Raw genomic sequence first — 20,513 nt, 5'->3', positions numbered from 1 at the left:
TAGAGACACAAAGATTCTGCTTTTATAAATTAAAAAAATCTAGTGAGGGAAATAGAGTTAATCACAAACAAGAAAGGATGGTAAGTGTTATAACCGAGAACCTATATAGTGCTATGAGAATGTGTAAGACAATATCTGATATGGTCTGGGTTTCAAGGAAGTATTAGAGGAAGAAAAAAGTAGAAGGGATTTAATAGAACCCCTTTCAAGAGGAGTATATAAGATGATAAAGTAAAAAGAATGATTCAAAATATCTGAGATAGTATTGTAATGACTTCTAGCATATATAGAATACAGATGGTTTCAGTAAATTTCTAAAATGTGCGTTTATTTAATGGACATAGTATATCAAATGATGCTTTAAAAAGATTTTATTTTTCTTATAATTTTTTATAAATTATATTTTTTTCATTCTAGAAACTGTGAGAAAACCAATGCATGTGAATATGAATAAAGACATAAAAATGCCCCTAAGAAAGCATGATATAGAACTTCCAATGTCACCTAACTGTGTACCATCTAAACTCTGCATTGATGATACAGAAAACAAGTAGGTTTTAGCTAGGTTATATTAATGTAGCTATCTGATGTATATTACATTAATATATGATATATATTATAACATCATATATTATTATATAGTATTTAAATGGTCATTATTGTTTTTACGTTTTACTCACTGGAAGATATACAGAGGAATTATTCTTCTATAATAGCTCCAGTTTTTGTTTGTTTAGCTACTATAATATCATTAGACTATTAAGATATTTATCAAATCACCAAATGTCCCTACTAAGATTTTGTACACATAGTTTGACTTTATTGTAAAATATCTCTCTTATAACAATATAATTTTTAGAAAACTCAATAATATGATCTGGAATGAATAGAGTTACTTAGAGTTCCATATGTTTCCATATGTTTTCGTATTTGTATATAACAGTATGAATTTTAAATAGATATATAAAGATGGTCAATTTTATTGCCATCTATATTTTTAACCTTAAAATTTTATTTTTGTTAGTGTATACTATCAAAGACTAGACACCAAGGAAGAACTTGATCCAGTTCAGGTGAGGTTTTTTTAAATTAAATTTTATTATTTTGATAGTTGTGATATGCCAACAAATGATATAAATTTTTCAAATACTGGAAAAACTTCATATTTATAATTATTCTTTTAAAAGTTTTTAATATAAGGAACCTACACCTTAAGAATATTTTAACCAATTGCTTATGAGAAACATTTTGGAGTTCTGATAATGTAGATGAGGCCTATGTGTACATAATATTTGCTTCTGCTTGTTACTGACAAGCTGTAAAGGATAGTTCATTCGGAGATTCCTGTTTTTGGTTCATGTGATCATTGAGTAATTAATCTCTTCACACAGTGATCAGATTATTTGATTTCATATGAAACTGTGATTTTTGATAGTCTTGTTGATCCTAGGATTATTTTTCAAAGTATTGCAAATGATTATTTTTTTAGCAAATTTTAATTTTTAAAAATTTTATTTACTTATTTTTAAATTGAAGTATAGTTGATTTACAATGTTGTGTTAGTTTCAGGTATACAGCATAGTGGCTTAATTATATATATATTTAAATTTGTTTCCTTTATTATTGTTGTTCAGTAGCTCAGTCGTCTCCAACTCTTGGTGATCCCGGGACCGCAGCACACCAGGCTTCCCTGTCCTTCACTGTCTCCCAGAGTTTGCTCAGACTCTTGTCCCTTGTGTCAGTAGTGCCATCCAACCAAGCATCTTTTAATTTCATGGCTGCAGTCACTGTCTACGGTGATTTTAGAGCTCAAGAAAAGGAAGTCCGTCACTGTTTCCTATTTTTTCCCATCTATTTGGCATGAAGTGATGGCATTAGTTTTTTTAATGTTTTTCTTTATGCTGCTGCTGCTTCTGCTGAGTCGGGTCAGTCGTGTCCGACTCTGTGCGACCCCATAGATGGCAACCCTGACCAGGCTCCTGTCCCTGGGATTCTCCAGGCAAGAACACTGGAGTGGGTTGCCATTGCCTTCTCCAATGTTTTTATAGGTTGTTACAAAATATATATTTTAAAGTATTTGTTTATGTATTTATTTGGAAGCATCAGCTCTTAACTTGCAGCACACAAGTCATGTGGGAACTTTTGCTGAGGCCATGGACTCTCTAGTTGTGACATGTGTGTTCTTCCTATGGGCTCTGGAGCACATGCACTCAGTAGTAGCAGCATGCAGGGTTAGTTGCTCTACAGCTTATGTGACCTTAGTTCCCAGACCAGGGATCAGACCCATATCTTCTGCATTGCAAGGTGGATTCTTAACCCCTGGACCACCAAGGAAGTTCAAGTTATTACAAAGTATTGAGTATAGTCCTCTGGGCTATCCAGTAGGTTCTTATTGGTTATTCACTTTGTGTATAGTAGTGCATGGGTGCTCAGTCATGCAGTCATGTCCATCTGATTCTTTGTGACCCACATGGACTGTAGCCCACCAGGCTCCTCTGTCCATGGAATTTTCCAGGCAATAATACTGGAGTGAGTTGCCATTTCCTCCTCCAGGGGATCTTTCCGACCCAGGGATTGAACCCACGTTTCCTGTGGCTCCTGCATTAGCAGCTAGATTCTTTACCACTGAGCCACTTGGGAAGCATATGTGTATATGTTAATCCCAACTTCCTAGTTTATCTCTCCCCACTTTCAACGTTGGTAACTGTAAGTTTGTTTTCTATGTCTGTGGGTCTATTTCTGTTTTGTAGATAAGTTCATTTGTATCTATTTTTTTAGATTCCACTTATAAGTGATATCCTATGATATTTGTCTTTCTCTGTCTGTGTTACTTTTCTTAGTATGGTTATCTCTAGGTCTATCCATGTTGCTGCAAATGGCATTATTTTGTTCTTTTTTATAACTGAGTAAATATATATATACCACATATTCTTTATCCATTCATCTGTTCGTGGACATTTAGGTTGTATCTTTTCAAATTATGGTTTTTTTCAGATATATCCCCAGGAGTGGGATTGCAGGAGCATATGATAGCTCTATTTTTAGTTTTTAAGGAACCTTCATACCATACTCCAAAGTGAATCTGTAAATTGCCTTGGGTAGGGAGTCATTTTAACAACATTAATTCTTCCAGTTCAGGAACATGGTATATCTTTCTACCTGTTTGTGTCATCTTCAGTTTCTTTCATCAGTGTCTTACCATTTTCAGAGTATAGGTCTTTTGCCTCCTTAGACAGGTCTCTTTCTAGATATTTTCATCTTTGTGATGTGATGGTAAGTGAAATTGTTTCCTTAATTTCTCTTTCTGATCTTCCATTGTGAATGTATGGAAATGCAATAGATTTCTGTATGTTAATTTTGTATCCTGCAACTTTACCACATTCACTGATGTGCTCTAGAAGTTTTCTGGTAGCATCTTTAGGGTTTTCTATGTATGAAAGTCTCTCAGTCATGTCTGACTCTTTGTGACCCCATAGACTATACAGTCCATGGAATTCTCCTGGCAGAATACTGGAGTGGGTAGCTGTTCCTTTCTCCAGGGGATTTTCCCAACCCAGGGATCAAACCCAGGTCTCCCACATTGTGGGCAAGTTTTTTACCAGCTGAGCCACCAGGGAAGCAAATATAGTGTTATGTCATCTGCAAATAGTGACAGTTTTACCTCTTTTCCAATTTGAATTTTTTTTTTAATTTCTCTTTCTTTTTTGACTGCCATGGCCAGGACTTCCAAAACTGCACTAAGTAAAAGTGGCAAGTGTGGACATCCCTGTCTTGTACCTGATCTTGGAGGAAATGTGTTGAGTATGATGTTTACTGTGAGTTTGTCATAAATGGCCTGTATTATGTTGAGATATGTTCCCTCTTTTCCCACTTTTTGGAGAGTTTTTATCATAAATGGATGTTAAATTTTATCAAAAGCTTTTCTGCATTTATTGATATGGTCATATGACTTTTATTCTTCAGTTTGTGAATGTGGTATATATTACACTGATTTGTAGATATTGAAAAATCTTTGTATCCCTGGGATAAATACCACTTGATCATGGCATTTGTTTTTCAGTCACTAAGTCGATTTTACTCTGCATCCCATGAATTGTAGCATGCCACGCTTCCCTGTCCTTCACTATCTCCCAGAGTTTGCTCAAACTCATGTCCACTGAGACTGTGATCGCATCCTCTGTCGCCCCCTTCTTCTTCTGCCTTCAATCTTCCCCAGCATCAGGGGCTTTCAGTCAGTTCTTTGTATCAGGTGGCTGAAGTATTGAATTTTTGGCTTTAGCATCAGTCCTTCCAATGAATAGTTAGGGTTCATTTCCTGGTTTGATCTTGCAGTCCAAGGGACTCTCAAGAGTCTTCTCCAGGACCACAATTCAAAAGCAGCAGTTCTTCAACACTAAACCTTCTTTATGGTCCAGCTCTCACATCCATACATGACTACTGGTATATAATCCTTTTAATGAATTCTTGGATTCAGTTTGCTAATATTCTGTTGAGGATTTTTCATCAGTGATATTGGCCTGTGATTTTCTTTTGGGGAGTACCTTTGTCTGTTTTTTGTATTAGGGTGATGGTGGCTTCATACCATGAGTTTGGAAGTGTACCTTTCTCTGCAGTTTTTGAAATAGTTTCAGAAGGATAGTTGTTAACTTTTCTCCAAATGTTTGGTAAAATTCATGTGTTAAGTCTTCTGGTCCTGGACTTTTGTTTATTGAAAGTTTTAAAGTTACAGGTTTAATTTCAGTACTTACAATTGGTCTGTCATATTTTCTATTTCTTCCTTGTTCATTCTTGAGAGATTGTACCTTTTTAAGGATTTATAAACCTGGGACCTGGGTCTCCTGCTTTGTAGGCAAATTCTTTACCGTCTGAGCCACCAGGAAAACCCAGCAGTCTCTTGTGGTCCTTTGTATTTCTGCAGTGTTGGTTGTAACTTCTTTTTCATTGCTAATTTTATTGATTTGGGGCTTCCCTGGTGGCTCAAACAGTAAAGAATCTGCCTGCAGAGCCTGGTTTGATTCCTGGATCAGGAAGATCCCCTGGAGAAGGGAGTGGCTACCCACTCCAGTATACTTGCCTGGAGAATTCTATGGACAGAGTAGTCTGATGAGCTACAGTCCATGAGGTCACAAAGAGTCAAACACAGCTGAGTGACTAACACTTTCACTTTATTGATTTGGACCCTTTCCCTTTTTTCCTTGTTGATTCTGAGTAAAAGTTTATCAATTTTGTTTATCTTTTCAAAGAACTAACTTTTAATTTTTTGATTTTCTGTTGTTTTTTAGTGTCTACTTCATGAGACTTATGAATTCTTTCCTTCTACTAATTTTGGGTTTTGTTTATTCTTCTCTCTCTAGTTGCTTTAGGTATAAAATTAGATTGTTCATTTGAGATTTTCCTTGTTTCATGATATAAACTTATATCACTGTAAACTTCCCTCTTAGAGCTACTTTTAGCAAATAAAATTCTATTCAATTAGAAAATGAACAGATTGTGATTGAAGTTTGAAATATTAAGATCTAAGGCTATGGTAATGTTTATCCTTTCTTGTCTTTAAATTGCTAAAGTTTTTTCTTTTTTTTTAAATTTTATTTTATTTTTAAACTTTACAATATTGTATTAGTTTTGCCAAATACCGAAATGAATCCGCCACAGGTATACCTGTGTTCCCCATCCTGAACGTTAAACTACAGAAAGATAAAAACAGTGATACTAAAATCTCTTGAAAATCTCATCAGCTGTCCTGTGTATTAATGAAACTGAGGTTTTCCATTTTTAGGAGATGTCATGTAGTAGAATGGGACCTGAGGGTGTAGAGGACCAAGAATGATAAAGTCCAGTGAAAAAGAGCTCTTCAGTATAATCTTAGCTGATAAACTCTCTGGTCCTAATAAGTCTTGTCAATTGCTGATTGACTTGCCTTTCTTTCCTTGGAACTTTTTCTGCAGCTCATGACCTTTTTTGCTTTTATTTTTCACTTTTCTCATCTCTCGTTTATACATTTTGGCAAATGAAATGATTGTGTCTTTCCTGTAGTTATCACAAGTCATGGGTTCACATAGAATGTTTTAACCTCAGTTCAACAGAACAGAAAACTGCATTTTCACTCCACTATCTTTTTCAGCAGAAGTATCTTCCATTGGAAATACTACAAAACAAAATTTCATTCCCAGAATAGTACTTAGTCTTCAGAAAGTTGCGTATAAAAAAAGGCAGGATGAATAAGTGTCTTTGAATCGAAGGTTCTTAGCATTTTGATACCATTATATTTTATGATATGTTCTTATTTATAGATTTTAAAATATTAGTTGTAACTTGCTGTAGATATAGTCACAATAGGATATAAATTAGGTATAAAGTTCCTCTTAGGGCAAAAACATTAATTTTCTGCACTGTAGGAAATTATGAATTCAAAAACTGAAATGTTGTTTAAAAATATTTGAAAAAATCATTTTTTAATAAAATTGATAGTGAAACTGAAAATCGTTTAGTGTGTTACATAATAGTATGATGACTGTAATCACAGTAAATGAATAGTTGGTGATGTCATGGTGGCCCAATAGATGTGTTATAGAAAGGGTCCTGTGAATAGCAATATATAACTTCAGTGATATCATAGTAGCCTATATTAAGTATGAATTATGATGACTTGATTCTTTTCATGATTTGACAGATGCCAACTGGGTATATGCATTTCAATTATAATTACACAAATATGTAGAGATGTGTAATGCTAAAATGTTTAATTATTTATGCACTAAGGTTAATACTAAAAATTCACAATTTAAAGTTCTGAAATGTATCTTTCATAGAAAATGCCAAGAAGTGATTTTTTATTAAATTTACATATATTTAAAAAATGAAATTATTAAAGATGTGTGTGTGCTTGTGCTTAGTCACTCATTTGTGTCTGACTTTTTGTGACCCCATGGACTGTAGCCCACCAGCCTTCTCTGCCCATAGTATTTTCCAGGCAAGAATACTGGAGTGGGTTGCCATTTCATCCTCTAGGGGATCTTCCTGACCAGAGACTGAACCTGTGTCTCTTGTGTCTCCTGCATTCCTGGCAGATTCTTTACCTGCTGAGCCATCAGGGATTATTGTAATAATATATAATGATAGTGAGGAAAATGGTTATATAAATGCTGTGTCTTATTAGCAGGAATATTTATTTTGAATTCCTCTCAATTTTAGCATGCAGTGGTTTATGCCATATTTATTATTTATAAATTAATTTGCAATTATAAATTTAGTAGTTATAGTTATGGTATTTTATAGCTATATAATATACACCATGATTCACTTTTATTAAAGTATGTTTTCTGTTTTTCAGAAAAGAAAAATTGAAGTACTGATATTATGTTTCAGTGATATGTGTTAGCCTTATTAATCTAAGAACCCAATAATTTTTGAAGGATGCAGTGAAAAATATTCCATTATCTTTCATTTTGTATTTATAAGACTAAAACTTGCATCCTAGATCTGCTTAAAACTCATGCTTATTCTTTTAAATAATTTATAGGCTAGAGAATGAAATGCTCTATAATCTATTTAAATAATCTCCTACTAATAGATTATAGATTAGTGATTATCTGCAGAAGGGTAAATAATGCAATACTTAATAGAGCAGAAGACAGCAACAAGAGTCTTTTATACCTGTCCAAGGCATATTGATCAGTCCTGGGTGTTCTTTGGAAAGAATGATGCTAAAGCTGAAACTTCAGTACTTTGGCCCCCTTAGGCTAAGAGTTGACTCATTGGAAAAGACTCTGATGCTGGGAGGGATTGAGGGCAGGAGGAGAAGGGGACGGCAGAGGATGAAATGGCTGGATGGCATCACCGACTCGATGGACGTGAGTTTGAGTGAACTCCGGGAGTTGGTGATGGACAGGAAGGCCTCGCGTGCTGTGATTCATGGGGTCGCAAAGAGTTGGACACGACTGAGCGACTGAACTGAACTGAACTGAAGGCATATTGTCACGTTGTGAAGTTTTAGTGAAGTATTTAATAGTTTATTTGGAGGGATTTGAAGAAAAGTGAGAAGAACTGAAATGAAATTATAAGATACAAAGGAAAATTAATTGAAAAAAAAAGAAAAAAATTTGGTCTGGGACTCACTTCTCACTGCCCTGGAGAAGTTAATATTTGAGCCAATATATAATATTCCCCTCTCTTTTGATTTGTTTGTGTGTTACTCACTCTGAGGAATGAATTTGTCTCTGTGCTTCTGCCACTGTTTCTTTGACACTGAGATGTATTATAAGACTTTATTTTCAACTTTCCCTTACTTTAAACCTTTATATTTTTTTGAAGCCTTTCAGTATCTCTTTTTGTCTCCCTCTCTCTTTTTTTCTATTTCTGTCATTGATTTTCTTTGGACTTATCTCTATGTTTCATGGCTTACAGATAAATATATACTGCAGATGTAAATTATTATTGCTGGATAGATTAATGTTGAGCCAATAAAATATCTTTCCACATTAATAAATGGATTATTTCAATTACTTTTCTCAATAGTCTTCCAATCCTTTCTGCATTTTGCACTCAATGATATTGATATTCAGAAATATTAAAGTAGCAGTCTAAAATTTTACTCAGTAGATGGAAAAACTGAGTTAGGTACAGCTGTTTTCTTGAAAAGATTACGTGATTTCTATGAGAGAAATTTAACTTTTATTTACTCAGATCCTGGTGTTCTGGGTATTTTTTAACCAGTGTAAAATATGTAGCTCTCCATAGTATCAACCGTATTATTTTAATAATCACTCAAATACTGATATGCTTTCATTGTTAGAAACTATTTTATTTTCAATTAGGGTGCAATTATTTTCTTTTAGATTAAAATAATACATTTTTTGAATATATGTATATTCACTTAAATGGCATTTTATAATAAATAATTTAAATTGTGTATCTGTACATTACCATTTTGGCAGCTCTTCCTTTCTTTTTCAGCTCAGTAATGTTAATTATTCTCATTCCTTGGTTTCTAAATTAAATGAAAATCAAGATACTTTCAATCCATCATATGATACAGCACAATCTGGACCATTATTTAAAAGATTAAACAGGTAAGCAAAGATGTTGAAGGTAATAAAGAACCTGTAGCATTTGTTTCTTAAATTATTAATTTGCTTTTAACAGACACAACTATTTTTAGTTAGAGATGTAAACATACCTAAATATTACTGCTAGAATAAAAACACTATCAATAAAATATAGTATTTCATTAAATCACTTTTAAATAATTATTGTCGAATTGACCTTTAACTAATTTATTTAAAAAAATATTTGGGGCCAAGGTGTTTTGCACCTGTTTTATAATTTCCATGAATTACTAGTTTCCTTTACTGTGTCATATCGTATTAACTTCTTTTTCATATCTGGTAGTTGATCAGTGCCCTATTTTTATTTTCTAGATGTCTGTATATAAACCCTAGTTCTTTTTTTTTTAATCCATTGAAATTGTCAAACCAGTTTGAATTATTTCTTGTTAATTGTGATGAGAAACCTTGACTCTGCAGTCCTATCCAAGTCTTCATATTAATAGATAGCACCACTATTCACTCAGTTGCTTAAGCCAAAATAAAAGTTGTCCTTGATTTCTTCCTTTTCTTTATCTCTCAATATACATTGCACCAACAAAGTATTGTCATTTCTGCATTCTAAGAAACCTTAATATTATTTACTTATGTTTTCATCTCTAATGGTTCCATCCCAGTCTAAGCAAACACTGCTTCTTGCCTGGAGAATTGTAAAAGCCACAAAACACTACTTTTTTCTCTTTGTTCTGAGATTTTTCAAAAACAACTTTATTAATGTATAATCAACATGTAACAAACTGAACTTACCTAAAATGTGCACTTTGGTAAGTTTTGGTGTATTTTAAAAATAACGAACTTACTCATCGTCTCCTGTAGTTTCTTGGGCACCTTTGTAAATCCATTCTTCTGGTCATTTCACATCACTTACTCCCATCCCAAGGCAACCGTTGATGTGATATCTGTTACTATCGATTAGTCTGTAAGTGGCATTATACAGTATGTTTTCCCATTTTTGGTTTTTTTTTTTTTTTCACTCAGCATAATTACTTTGAGATTCATCTTTGTTGTTTATTGTGTGTTCAGTAAATCCATTTCTTTTTATTGCTGAGTAGTTTTCCATTGTATGAATATAGCAAAATTTATTCATCTGTTGATAGACAGTTGTTTTTTTTCCTTCCAGTTTTGGCTATTCCAAAATGAAGCTACTATGAACATTGATGTTGAAATCTTATTTGAATATATGTTTTCATTTCTGTTGGGTAAATATCTACAGGGCTTCCCTCATAGCTCAGTTGGTGAAGAATCTGCCTGCAATGCAGGAGACCCAGGTTTGAGTCCTGGGTTGGGAAGATTCCATGGAGAAGGAAATGACAACCAACTCCATATTCTTGCATGGAGAATCCCATGGACCAAAGAGCCTGGCAGGCTACAGTCCATGGGGTCGCCCAAGAGTCAAACACGACTTGGCGACTAAACCACCACCAGATATCTACATATGGAATGGCTAGTGTATGTTTAACATTTTAAGAAACTGGCAGACTTGTTTCCCAAGTGATTTGTTTCATTTCTACATTCCCATCAGCAAAGAATGAGAGCTCCATTTGCAGTACATTCTTGACAGCACTTGGTATGGTTAGTCTTTTAAAATTTATGCTACTTTAGTCAACATGTACTGGTATCTTATTGAGATTTTAATGATGTTGGCATCTTTTCATGTGCTTACTAATCATTTATGTATCTTTGGTGAAATGCTTAGCCTTTTCATTTTCTTAATGGTGTCTTCTTGACACTAACCTTTTTTTTTTTTAACAAAGGTTTTAATTTTGATGAAATGCAATTGGTTAATTTTTTATTTATGAATCATGCATATGGTGTCAAAGCTAATGAATCTTTGCCTGAGGCAAGGTTATGAAGATTTTCTGTTCTGTTTACTTCTGTCTTGTGGTTTTCAATATAACATTTTCCACTTTGAGTTAATTTTTTATGTATGGTGTGAGGAACATTAGGATATGGTGTGATGAAATAAGGAACTGATTTCATCATTTGCATTTATGGAAAGAAAAGAATATCTTTACCCCATTGAGTGCTTTGAGACGTTTGTTAAAAATTAATTGACAAAAGTATAAATTATTTTCCCCCGTAATCTCAGTTCCATTCTATTGAAAAATCATGTCTGTTTTTATGTTTGTCACACTGTCTCAACTACTAAAGCTTTACCATAAGTTTTGAAATTGGGAATTGTATTAGTCCTCCAATTTATTCTTCTTTTTCAAAAATGTTTTAGCTTGTCTTAGTCCTTTGCATTTTCATATGAATTTTAGGATCAGCCTGTCCATTTCTGGGGAAAAGGAAGTTTAATTTGATTTTTATAGGGATTGTTTTGAATCTTTAGACCAATTTTGGGAAAATTTTAACATTTTAACAATAGTGGCTCTTCTAATCCATGAACATGAAATGTTTCTAGTCAATTTTTGTCATATGTATGTCATAAGAGCTTTATTCTTAATAGCCCCAAACTTGAACTAACCTAGATGTCCATTAAGAATAGAATATTATATGATATTCATGTAATGGAATAGTACACAGAAATGAAAAAAGTGAGCTACTAATATATGTCATAGCAAGCAAGAATATGCATAAATCTCAACACAAAAAGAGAATCATTGTATAATTTAATTTATATGACATTCAGACAGCAAGCAGAATAGTGGTTACTTTGAACTTAGAGGGCACGAGAGAACTTTCCAGTGTACTTGAAGTGAGCTTTTCTTTCTCCTCAGCTTTATTGACCTATAATCTGATGAATAAAAATTGTATGTATTTAAGTTGTCTGCTCTGATGATTTAATAGGCATACACATATTCAAATGATTACCACGATCAAGCTAATTGACACATCGATCACCTCACATAGTTATCATTATTATATGTATGGTGAGACCATTTAAGATCTATTCTGTTAACAAATTTCAAGAGTAAATGTAGCAGTAAGACTATAGTCACCATGTTGTACAGATCCCCAGAGCTTATTCATCTTGTGACTGGAAATTTGTATACTTGGACCAATATCTCTCCATTTCCCCTGCTTCCTCAGCCCCTAGCAACCATGATAGTACCCTCTGCCTTTTTTAATTTGGGATTCTACATTTAAGTGAGATCTTACAGTATTTTTCTGTGTCTGGTTATTTCACTTAGCGTAATATTCTCCCTGTTCATTCATGTTGTCATAAATAGGAGAATTTTTATTTTTAGGGATGAATAATATTCCATCTTACTTAACATCCTTTTTTTTCTCAGTAATTACAATAGTTTTCTATGTAATGAAATTAATTACAGTAGCTTTCGATAAGCCTCATGTTTATATTGTTAAGTATTTTATTCTTTTTATGCTGTTATGGATGGAATTATTTTCATTAAAAAAATTTTTTTGAGGTATAGTTGATTTACACTTGTTAATTTCTGCTGTATAGCAAAATGACACAGTTAAACATATATATTTCTTTTTCATATTCTTTTCTGCTATAGTTTATTACAGGTTATTGAATATAGTTTCCTGTGCTATACAGTAGGACCTTGTTGTTTATCCATCCTATATGTAATAGCTTGCATCTACTAATCCAAAACTCCTAATCCTCCTCTCCCCCAAACCCCACTTGGCAACCACAAGTCTGTTCTCTAAGTCCACGAGTCTGTTTCATAGATAGGTATGTTTGTGTCCTATTTTAGATTCTACGTATAAATGATATCATATGGTATTTGTCTTCCTCTTTCTGACTGACTTTGCTTAGTGTGATAACATCTATGTCCATCCATGTTGCTGCAGATAGCGTTATTTCATTCTTTTTTATGGCTGAGTAATATTCCATCAATATTCCAAGATCTATATATATCTTTTTAACCATTCCTCTGTCAGTGGACATTTAGGTTATGTCCATGTCTTGGATACTGTAAATAGTACTGCTACAAATATAGAGGTGCATGTATCTTTTGAATTATAGTTTTATCTGGGTATATGCCCAGAAATGATATTGTTGGATAATATGGTAATTCTATTTTTAGCTTTTTAAGGAGCCCCTCCATACTGTTTTCCACAGTGCTGTACCAAATTAAATTCCTTCCAGTAGCAAAGGAGGGTTCCTTTTACTCCACACCCTCTCTAGCATTTATTTGTAGACATTTTAATGGTGGCCATTCTGACTGGTGTGAGGTCAGAAGTTTTGATTTGCATTTCTCGAATAGTTAGAGAAACTTTTCATGCATCTATTGGCCATACATATGTCTTCTTTGGAGAATTGTCTATTTAGGTCTTCTGCCCATTTTTGAATTGGGTTATTTATTTCTTTGTTATTGAATTATAAGAGCTGTTTCTCTATTTGGGAAATTAATCCCTTGTCAGTTGTATCATTTGCAAATATTTCCTCCCAGTCTATAGGTTGTCTTTTCATTTTGCTTATGGTTTCTTTTGCTGTGCAAAAGCTTGCAAGTTTGATTAGATCCCATTTGTTTATCTTTGCTTTTATTTCTGTTGCCTTGGGAGACTGACCTAAGAAAATACTGGGTAATTTATGTCAAAGAATGTTTTGCCTGTGTTCTCTACTAGACATTTTACAGTGCCTTGTCTTGTATTTAAGTCTTTAGGCCCTTTTGAGTTTATTTTTGTGTAATTTGGAAGGGTGTGCTCTTAATCTTAACTTCATTGATTTCTGTGTAGCTAACTTTCCCAGTACTACTTGCTGAAGAAACTGCCCTTTCCCCATTGTGTATTCTTACCTCTTTTGTCAAAGATTAACTGTCTGTAGTTGCATGGGATTATTTCTGGGCTGTCTACTCTGTTGTATTGATCCACATGTCTGTTTTTGTGACAGTCACATGCTGCTTTGATTTCTACAGCTGGGTAGTATTATCTGAAGTCTAGGAGAGTTACGACTCCTGCTCTGTTCTTTTCCTCAGGATACTTTGGCAATTCTGGGTCTTCTATAGTTCCATATAAGTTTTAGGATTATTCATTCTAGTTCTGTGAAAAAATATCATGGGTAATTTAATAAGGATCGCATTAAATCTGTAGATTGCTTTGGATAGTATGGCCATTGTCACAGTATGGATTCTTCCAACCCAAGAACATGGGATATCTTTCCATTTCTTTGAATTATCTTCAATTTCTACTGTTAATGTTTTGTAGTTTTCAGATGTGTCTTTCACCTCCTTAGTGAGGTTTATTCCCAAGCATTTTTTGATGCAGTTTTGCAAGATAATGATTTTTTTCATGTTCCCTTTCTCTTATTTTATTGTTAATGTAAAGAAATGGAACCAATTTCTGTATATTAATCTTGTATCCTGCTACTTTGCTGAATTTATTAGTTATAATAATTTTTGTATGGAGTCTTTAGTGATTTCTGTATATAATCTCATGTCATCTTACCATCAAGTGGTAAATTGACAATTTTGCTACTTCCCTACCAGTTCAAATACCTTTTATTTCTTTTTCTTGTCTGATTGCTGTGGCTGGGACTCCCAATACTATGTTGAAGTGAAATGATGAGAGTGGGTATCCTTTTTTGGTTCCAGATTTTAGCATAAAGGATTTTAACCTTTCACCATTGAGTATTATATGAGTCAGACATAAATATTTTGTATTATGTTGAAATATATTCCCTCTCTACCCTTTCATAAGGGTTTCTGTCATGAATTGATGTTGAATTTTATCAATTTTTTTTTCTGTATCATGTGGTTTTTATCTTTTCTTTTGTTGATATATCACATTGATTTGTGTATGTTGAACCATTCTTGTAATTGTGGGATGACTCCAACTTGGTAATCGTGTATGGTCTTTTTTATGTGTTGTTGGATTTGATTTCCTAAGGTTTTGTTGAGAATTTCTACATCTATGTTCATCAAAGATACTGGCCTGTAATTTTCTTCTTACTGAAAAAACAGTGGGTCAGTAGTGAAATCAAAGAAGAAACTTAGAAAATACCTTGAGGTTGGGTTCTCTGGTGGCTCAGTGTTAAAGAGTCTGCTTGTTAATGCAGGAGACACAGGTTTGATCCCTGGTCCAGGAAGATCCCACATGTCATGGAGCAGCTAAGCCCATGTGCCACAACTACTGAACCAGTGGTCTAGAGGCCAGGAACTGCAACTACTGAGCCTGTATGCTTCAATATGGACTCAGTACTGAAGCCTGCATGCCCTAGAGCCTGTGCTCCACAACAAGAGAAGCCACCACAATGAGAAGCCCATGCCCACAATGAAGAGTAGCTCTGGCTCGCTGCAACTAGGGAAAAGCCTGCTCAGCAATGAAGACCCAGCACAGCCAAACATTAATTAATTAATTAAAAAATACCTTGAGGCAAATGACAAAACACAACCTTACAAAATTTATGGAATACAGCAAAAGGTGTTCTTAGAGGGCAGTTCATAGCAATACAGGCCTTCTTTAAGAAACAAGAAAAATCTTAAACAACACAACCCACCACCTATAAAGAATTAGACAAAGAACAAACAAAACCTAAAGTCAGCCAAAGGAAGCAGATAATGAAGATCAGAGGAAATAAAATAGAGATTAAAAACAGTAGAAAAACAATATAACCGAGTTACTTCATTGAAAAGGTAAACAAAGTTAACAAACCTTTGGCCAGGCTCACAAGAAAATAGAGAAGACCCAAAAAAGGAAAGTAAGAAATGAAAGGATAAATCATAATTGATACTGCAGAAGTACAAAAAAAGTTAAGAAATTACTGTGAATAATTATTTGCCAACAAATTTGATAACCTAAAAGAAATGGACAATTTTCTAGAAACATACAGCTTGCCAAAACTGAGTAAAGAAGAAATAGATAAATTTAACTGGTCAATTGCTAGAAATAAAATAGAGTCTGTAATAATAATAATAAACGCCCCTACAAACATAAGTCTAGGACCAGATGGCTCCACAGGTGAATTCTACCAAACATACAAAGAAAAAATTATACCAATTCTTTTCAAACTCTTCCAAAAAATTGAAGAAGAAGGAATACTCCCAAAGACATTCTATGAAGCCACCATCAGTCTGATACTAAAATCAGACAAAGATACCACCAAGAAAGAAAATTACAGGCTAACATCCTTGCAATTATTTTATTTTCTTAAAATTGTTTTGTTTTATTGAAAAGGATCCTGATTGAGACATGTTTATGAAAAAAATAAAATCTGAACTGTTTCTTTACAAATCTTAAGAGACTGGAAAAGGTCAGTTTTCATTCCAATCCCAAAGAAAGGCAATGCCAAAGAATGCTCAAACTACCGCACAATTGCACTCATTACACTAATAGCACATTACACACTATCAAAGTAATGCTCAAAATTCTCCACGCCAGGCTTCAACAGTATGTGAACTGGGAACTTCCAGATGTTCAAGCTGGATTTAGGAAAGACAGAGGAACCAGAGATCAAACTGCCAACATCCATTGGATCATCAAAAAAGCAAGAGAATTCCTGAAAAACATCTACTTCTGCTTTATTGACTATGCCAAACCCTTTGACTGTGTGGATCACAACAAACTGCAGAAAACTCTTAAAGAGTTGGGAATACCAGACCACCTGACCTTCCTCCTGAGAAATCTATATGCAGATCAAGAGGCAACAGTTAGAACTGAACTTGGAGCAAGAGACTGGTTCCAAATCTGGAAAGGAGTATGTCAAGGCTATATATTGTCACCCTGCTTATTATTCTATTCAGAGTACATCATGCGAAATGTCAGACTGAATGAAGCACAAGCTGGAGTCAAGATTGCCAGGAGAAATATCAATAACCTCAGATATGCAGATGACACCACCCATATGGCAGAAAGCGAAGAAGAACTAAAGAGCCTCTTGATGAAAGTGAAACAGAAGAGTGAAAAAACTGGCTTAAAACTCAACATTCTGAAAACAAAGATCATGGCATCTGGTCCTGTCACTTCATGGCAAATGGATGGGGAAACAGTGGAAACAGTGACAGACTTTATTTTCTTGGGCTCCAAAATCACTGCAGATGGTGACTGCAGCCTTGAAATTAAAAGATACTTGCTCCTTGGAAGAAAAGCTATGACCAAGCTAGATACATATTAAAAAGCAGAGATACTATTTTGCCAACAAAGGTCCATCTATTGAAACTATGGTTTATCCAGTTGTCATGTATGGATGTGAGAGTTGGACTATAAAGCTGAGCACTGAAGAATTGATGCTTTTGAACTGTGGTGCTGGAGAAGACTCTTGAGAGTCCCTTGGACTGCAAGGAGATCCAACCAGTCCATCCTAAAGGATATCAGTCTTTCCAATAAATATTCAGGGTTGATTTTCTTTAGAACTGACTGGTTTAATCTCCTTACAGACCAAAGGACTCTCAAGAGTCCTCTCTAGCACCACAGTTCGAAAGCATCAATTCTTTGGCACTCAGCTTTCTTTATGGTCCAATTCTCACATTCATACATGACTACTGGAAAAACCATAACTTTCACTAAACTGACTTTTCTTGGCAAAGTGATGTCTCTGGCTTTTAATATACTGTCTAGATTTGTCATAGATTTTTTTCCAAGGAGCAAGCATATTTTAATTCTGTGGTTGCAGTCACTATCTGCGTTGATTTTGGAGACCAGGAAAATGAAATCTGACACTGTTTCTACTTTTTCTGTATCTATTTGCCATGAAGTGATAGGACTGGATGCCATGATCTTCATGTTTGAATGTTGACTTTTGAGCCAGCATTTCCACTTTCACCTTCATCAAGAGGCTCTTTAGTTCCTCTTCATTATCTGCCATTAAAGTGGTTTAATCTGCATATCTGAGATTGTTGATACTTCTCCAGGTAATCTTGATTCCAGCCTATGAGTCCCCCAGCCCAGCATGTCATGTGATGTACTACTATGCATATAAGTTAAATAAGCAGGATGATAATATACAGCCTTGACATACTCCTTCCCAATTTTGAACCAGTTCGTTTTTCCATGTGCAGTTTTCCATGTCCATTGTTGCTTTCTGTCCTGCATACAGGTTTCTCAGGAGTCAGGTAAGGTGGTGTCTGGTATCCCTATCACTTTATTAATTTTCCACATTTTTTTGTGATCCACACAGTCAAAGGCTTTACTGCAGTCAGTGAAGCAGATCCTTTTTTTTCCAGTGCCACCTGGGAAGCCTCAAAAATGTGTAAATAGAGCTTCTATTATTGTTGCGTTACAGTGACTAGTTTGAGCATTCTTTGGCAAGGTCTTTCTTTGGGATTGGAATGAAAACTGACCTTTTCCAGTCCTATGGCCACTGCTGAGTTTTCCAAATTTGCTGGCATATTGAGTGCAGCACTTTCACACCATCACCTTTTAGGATTTGAAATTGATCAACTGGAATTCCATCACCTCCACTAGCTTTGTTCGTAGTGATGCTTCTTCCTAAGGTCCACTTGACTTTGCATTCTAGAATGTCTGGTTGTAGGTGAGTGATCTCACACCATCATGATTATCTGGGTCATGAACATCTTTTTTGTATGGTTCTTCTGTGTGGGCTTCCCTGGTGGCTCAGACGGTAAAGTGTCTGCCTGCAATGCGGGAGACCTGGGCTCGATTCCTGGGTCGGGAAGATCCCCTGGAGAAGGAAATAGCAATCCACTCCAGCACTCTTGCCTGGAAAAATCCCACGGACGAAGGAGCCTGATAGTCTACAGTCCATGGGGTCGGAAAGAGTCGGACACGACTGAGCGACTTCACTTTACTTTCTTTGTATTCTTGCCACCTCTTCTTAATATCCTCTGCTTCTATTAGGTCCATACCATTTCTGTCCTTTATTGTGCCCATCTTTGCATGAAATGTTCCCTGCTGCTGCTGCTTCTAAGTCGCTTCAGTCATGTCCGACTCTGTGCGACCCCGTAGATGGCAGCCCACCAGGCTCCCCCATCCCTGGGATTCTCCAGGCAAGAACTGTGGAGTGTGTTGCCATTTCCTTCTCCAGTGCATGAAAGTGAAAAGTGAAAATGAAGTCGTTCAGTCGTGTCTGACTCTTAGCGACCCCATGGACTGCAGCCAACCAGGCTCCTCGGTCCATGGGATTTTCCAGGCAAGAGTACTGGAGTGGGGTGCCATTGCCTTCTCCAGAAATGTTCCCTAGGTGTCTCTAATTTTCTTGAAGAGATCCCTAACCTTTCCCATTCTATTGTTTTCCTCTATTTCTTTGCATTGATCACTGAGGAAGGCTTTCTTATCTCTCCTTGCTATTGTTTGGAACTCTGCATTCACATGGGTATATCTTTCCTTTTTTCTTTTTGCCTTTTGGTTCTCTGCTTTTTTCAGCTATTTGTAAGGCCTCCTCAGACAACCATTTTGCCTTTTTGTATTTCTTTTTCTTGGGGTTGGTTTTGATCACTGCCTACTGTACACTGTCATAAACTTCTATCCATAGTTCTTCAGGCACTCTATCAGATCTGTTCCCTTAATCTATTTGTCACTTCCACTGTATAATCATAAGGGATTTGATTTAGGTCATATCTGAATGGTCTAGTGGTTTTCCATAGTTTCTTCCATTTCAGTCTAAATTTTACAATAAGGAGTTCATGATCTGAGCCACAGTCAGCTCCCGGTCTTGTTTTTGCTGACTGTCTATAGAGTTTCTCCATCTTTGGCTGCAAAGAATATAATCAATATGATTTTGGTGTTGACCATCTCGTGATGTCCATGTGTGGAGTCATCTTGTGTTGTTGGAAAAGAGTGCTTGCTCTTTGTTGGCAAACAGTGCGTTTTCTTGGCAAAACTGTTAGCCTTTGCCCTGCTTCATTTTGTACTTCAAGGCCAAATTTGCCTATTGTTCCAGGTATCTCTTGCCTTCCTACTTTTGCATTCCAGTCCCCTATAATGAAAAGGACATCTTTTGGGTGTAAGTTCCAGAAGGTCTTATAAGTCTTCATAGAACCGTTCAACTTCAGCTTCTTCAGCATTACTGGTTGGGGCATAGACTTGGATTACTATAATATTGAATGGTTTGCCTTGGAAACAAAGATCATTCTGTCATTTTTGAGATTGCACCTAAGTATTGCATTTTGGACTCTTTTGTTGGCTATGAGGGCTACTCCATTTCTTCTTGCTTACAGTAGTAGATATAATGGTCATCCAAGTTAAATTCGCCCATTCCAGTCCATTTTAGTTCACTGATTCCTAAAATGTTGATGTTCACTCTTTCCATTTCCTGTTTGATCACTTTCAGTTTACCTTGATTCATGGACCTAAAAAGCAGAGGCATTACTTTGCCAGCAAAGGCCCATCTAGTTAAAGCTGTGGTTTTTCTAGTAGTCATGTGTGGATATGAGAGTTGGACTGTGAAGAAAGCTGAGCGCCAAAGAATTGATGCTTTTGAACTGTGGTGTTGGAGAAGACTCTTGAGAGTCCCTTGGACTGCAAGGAGATCCAACCAGTCCATCCTAAAGGATATCAGTCTTTCCAATAAATATTCAGGGTTGGTTTTCTTTAGAATTGGGTGGT

The 20,513-nt window shown here is 35.3% G+C and overlaps 1 protein-coding gene across 1 annotated transcript in view; it reads left to right on the top strand.

Moving 5' to 3' along the window:
- The window catches only part of LOC104989818 (chromosome unknown open reading frame, human C12orf40), an 83,428-nt gene that overhangs the window by 25,504 nt on the left and 37,411 nt on the right, over window positions 1-20,513 (top strand). Inside the window, 4 exon segments of the mRNA XM_010841620.1 lie at window positions 418-550; window positions 1,025-1,073; window positions 6,034-6,222; window positions 8,953-9,068. Of these exon segments, the coding sequence (XP_010839922.1) occupies window positions 418-550; window positions 1,025-1,073; window positions 6,034-6,222; window positions 8,953-9,068 (487 nt within the window).

This window comes from Bison bison, unplaced genomic scaffold, assembly GCF_000754665.1.
Source record: "Bison bison bison isolate TAMUID 2011002044 unplaced genomic scaffold, Bison_UMD1.0 scf7180017864163, whole genome shotgun sequence".
Taxonomy (NCBI): domain Eukaryota; kingdom Metazoa; phylum Chordata; class Mammalia; order Artiodactyla; family Bovidae; genus Bison; species Bison bison.
The sequence above is the reverse complement of the archived record's forward strand: the minus strand, read 5'-3'. Positions and strand labels throughout refer to the sequence as shown.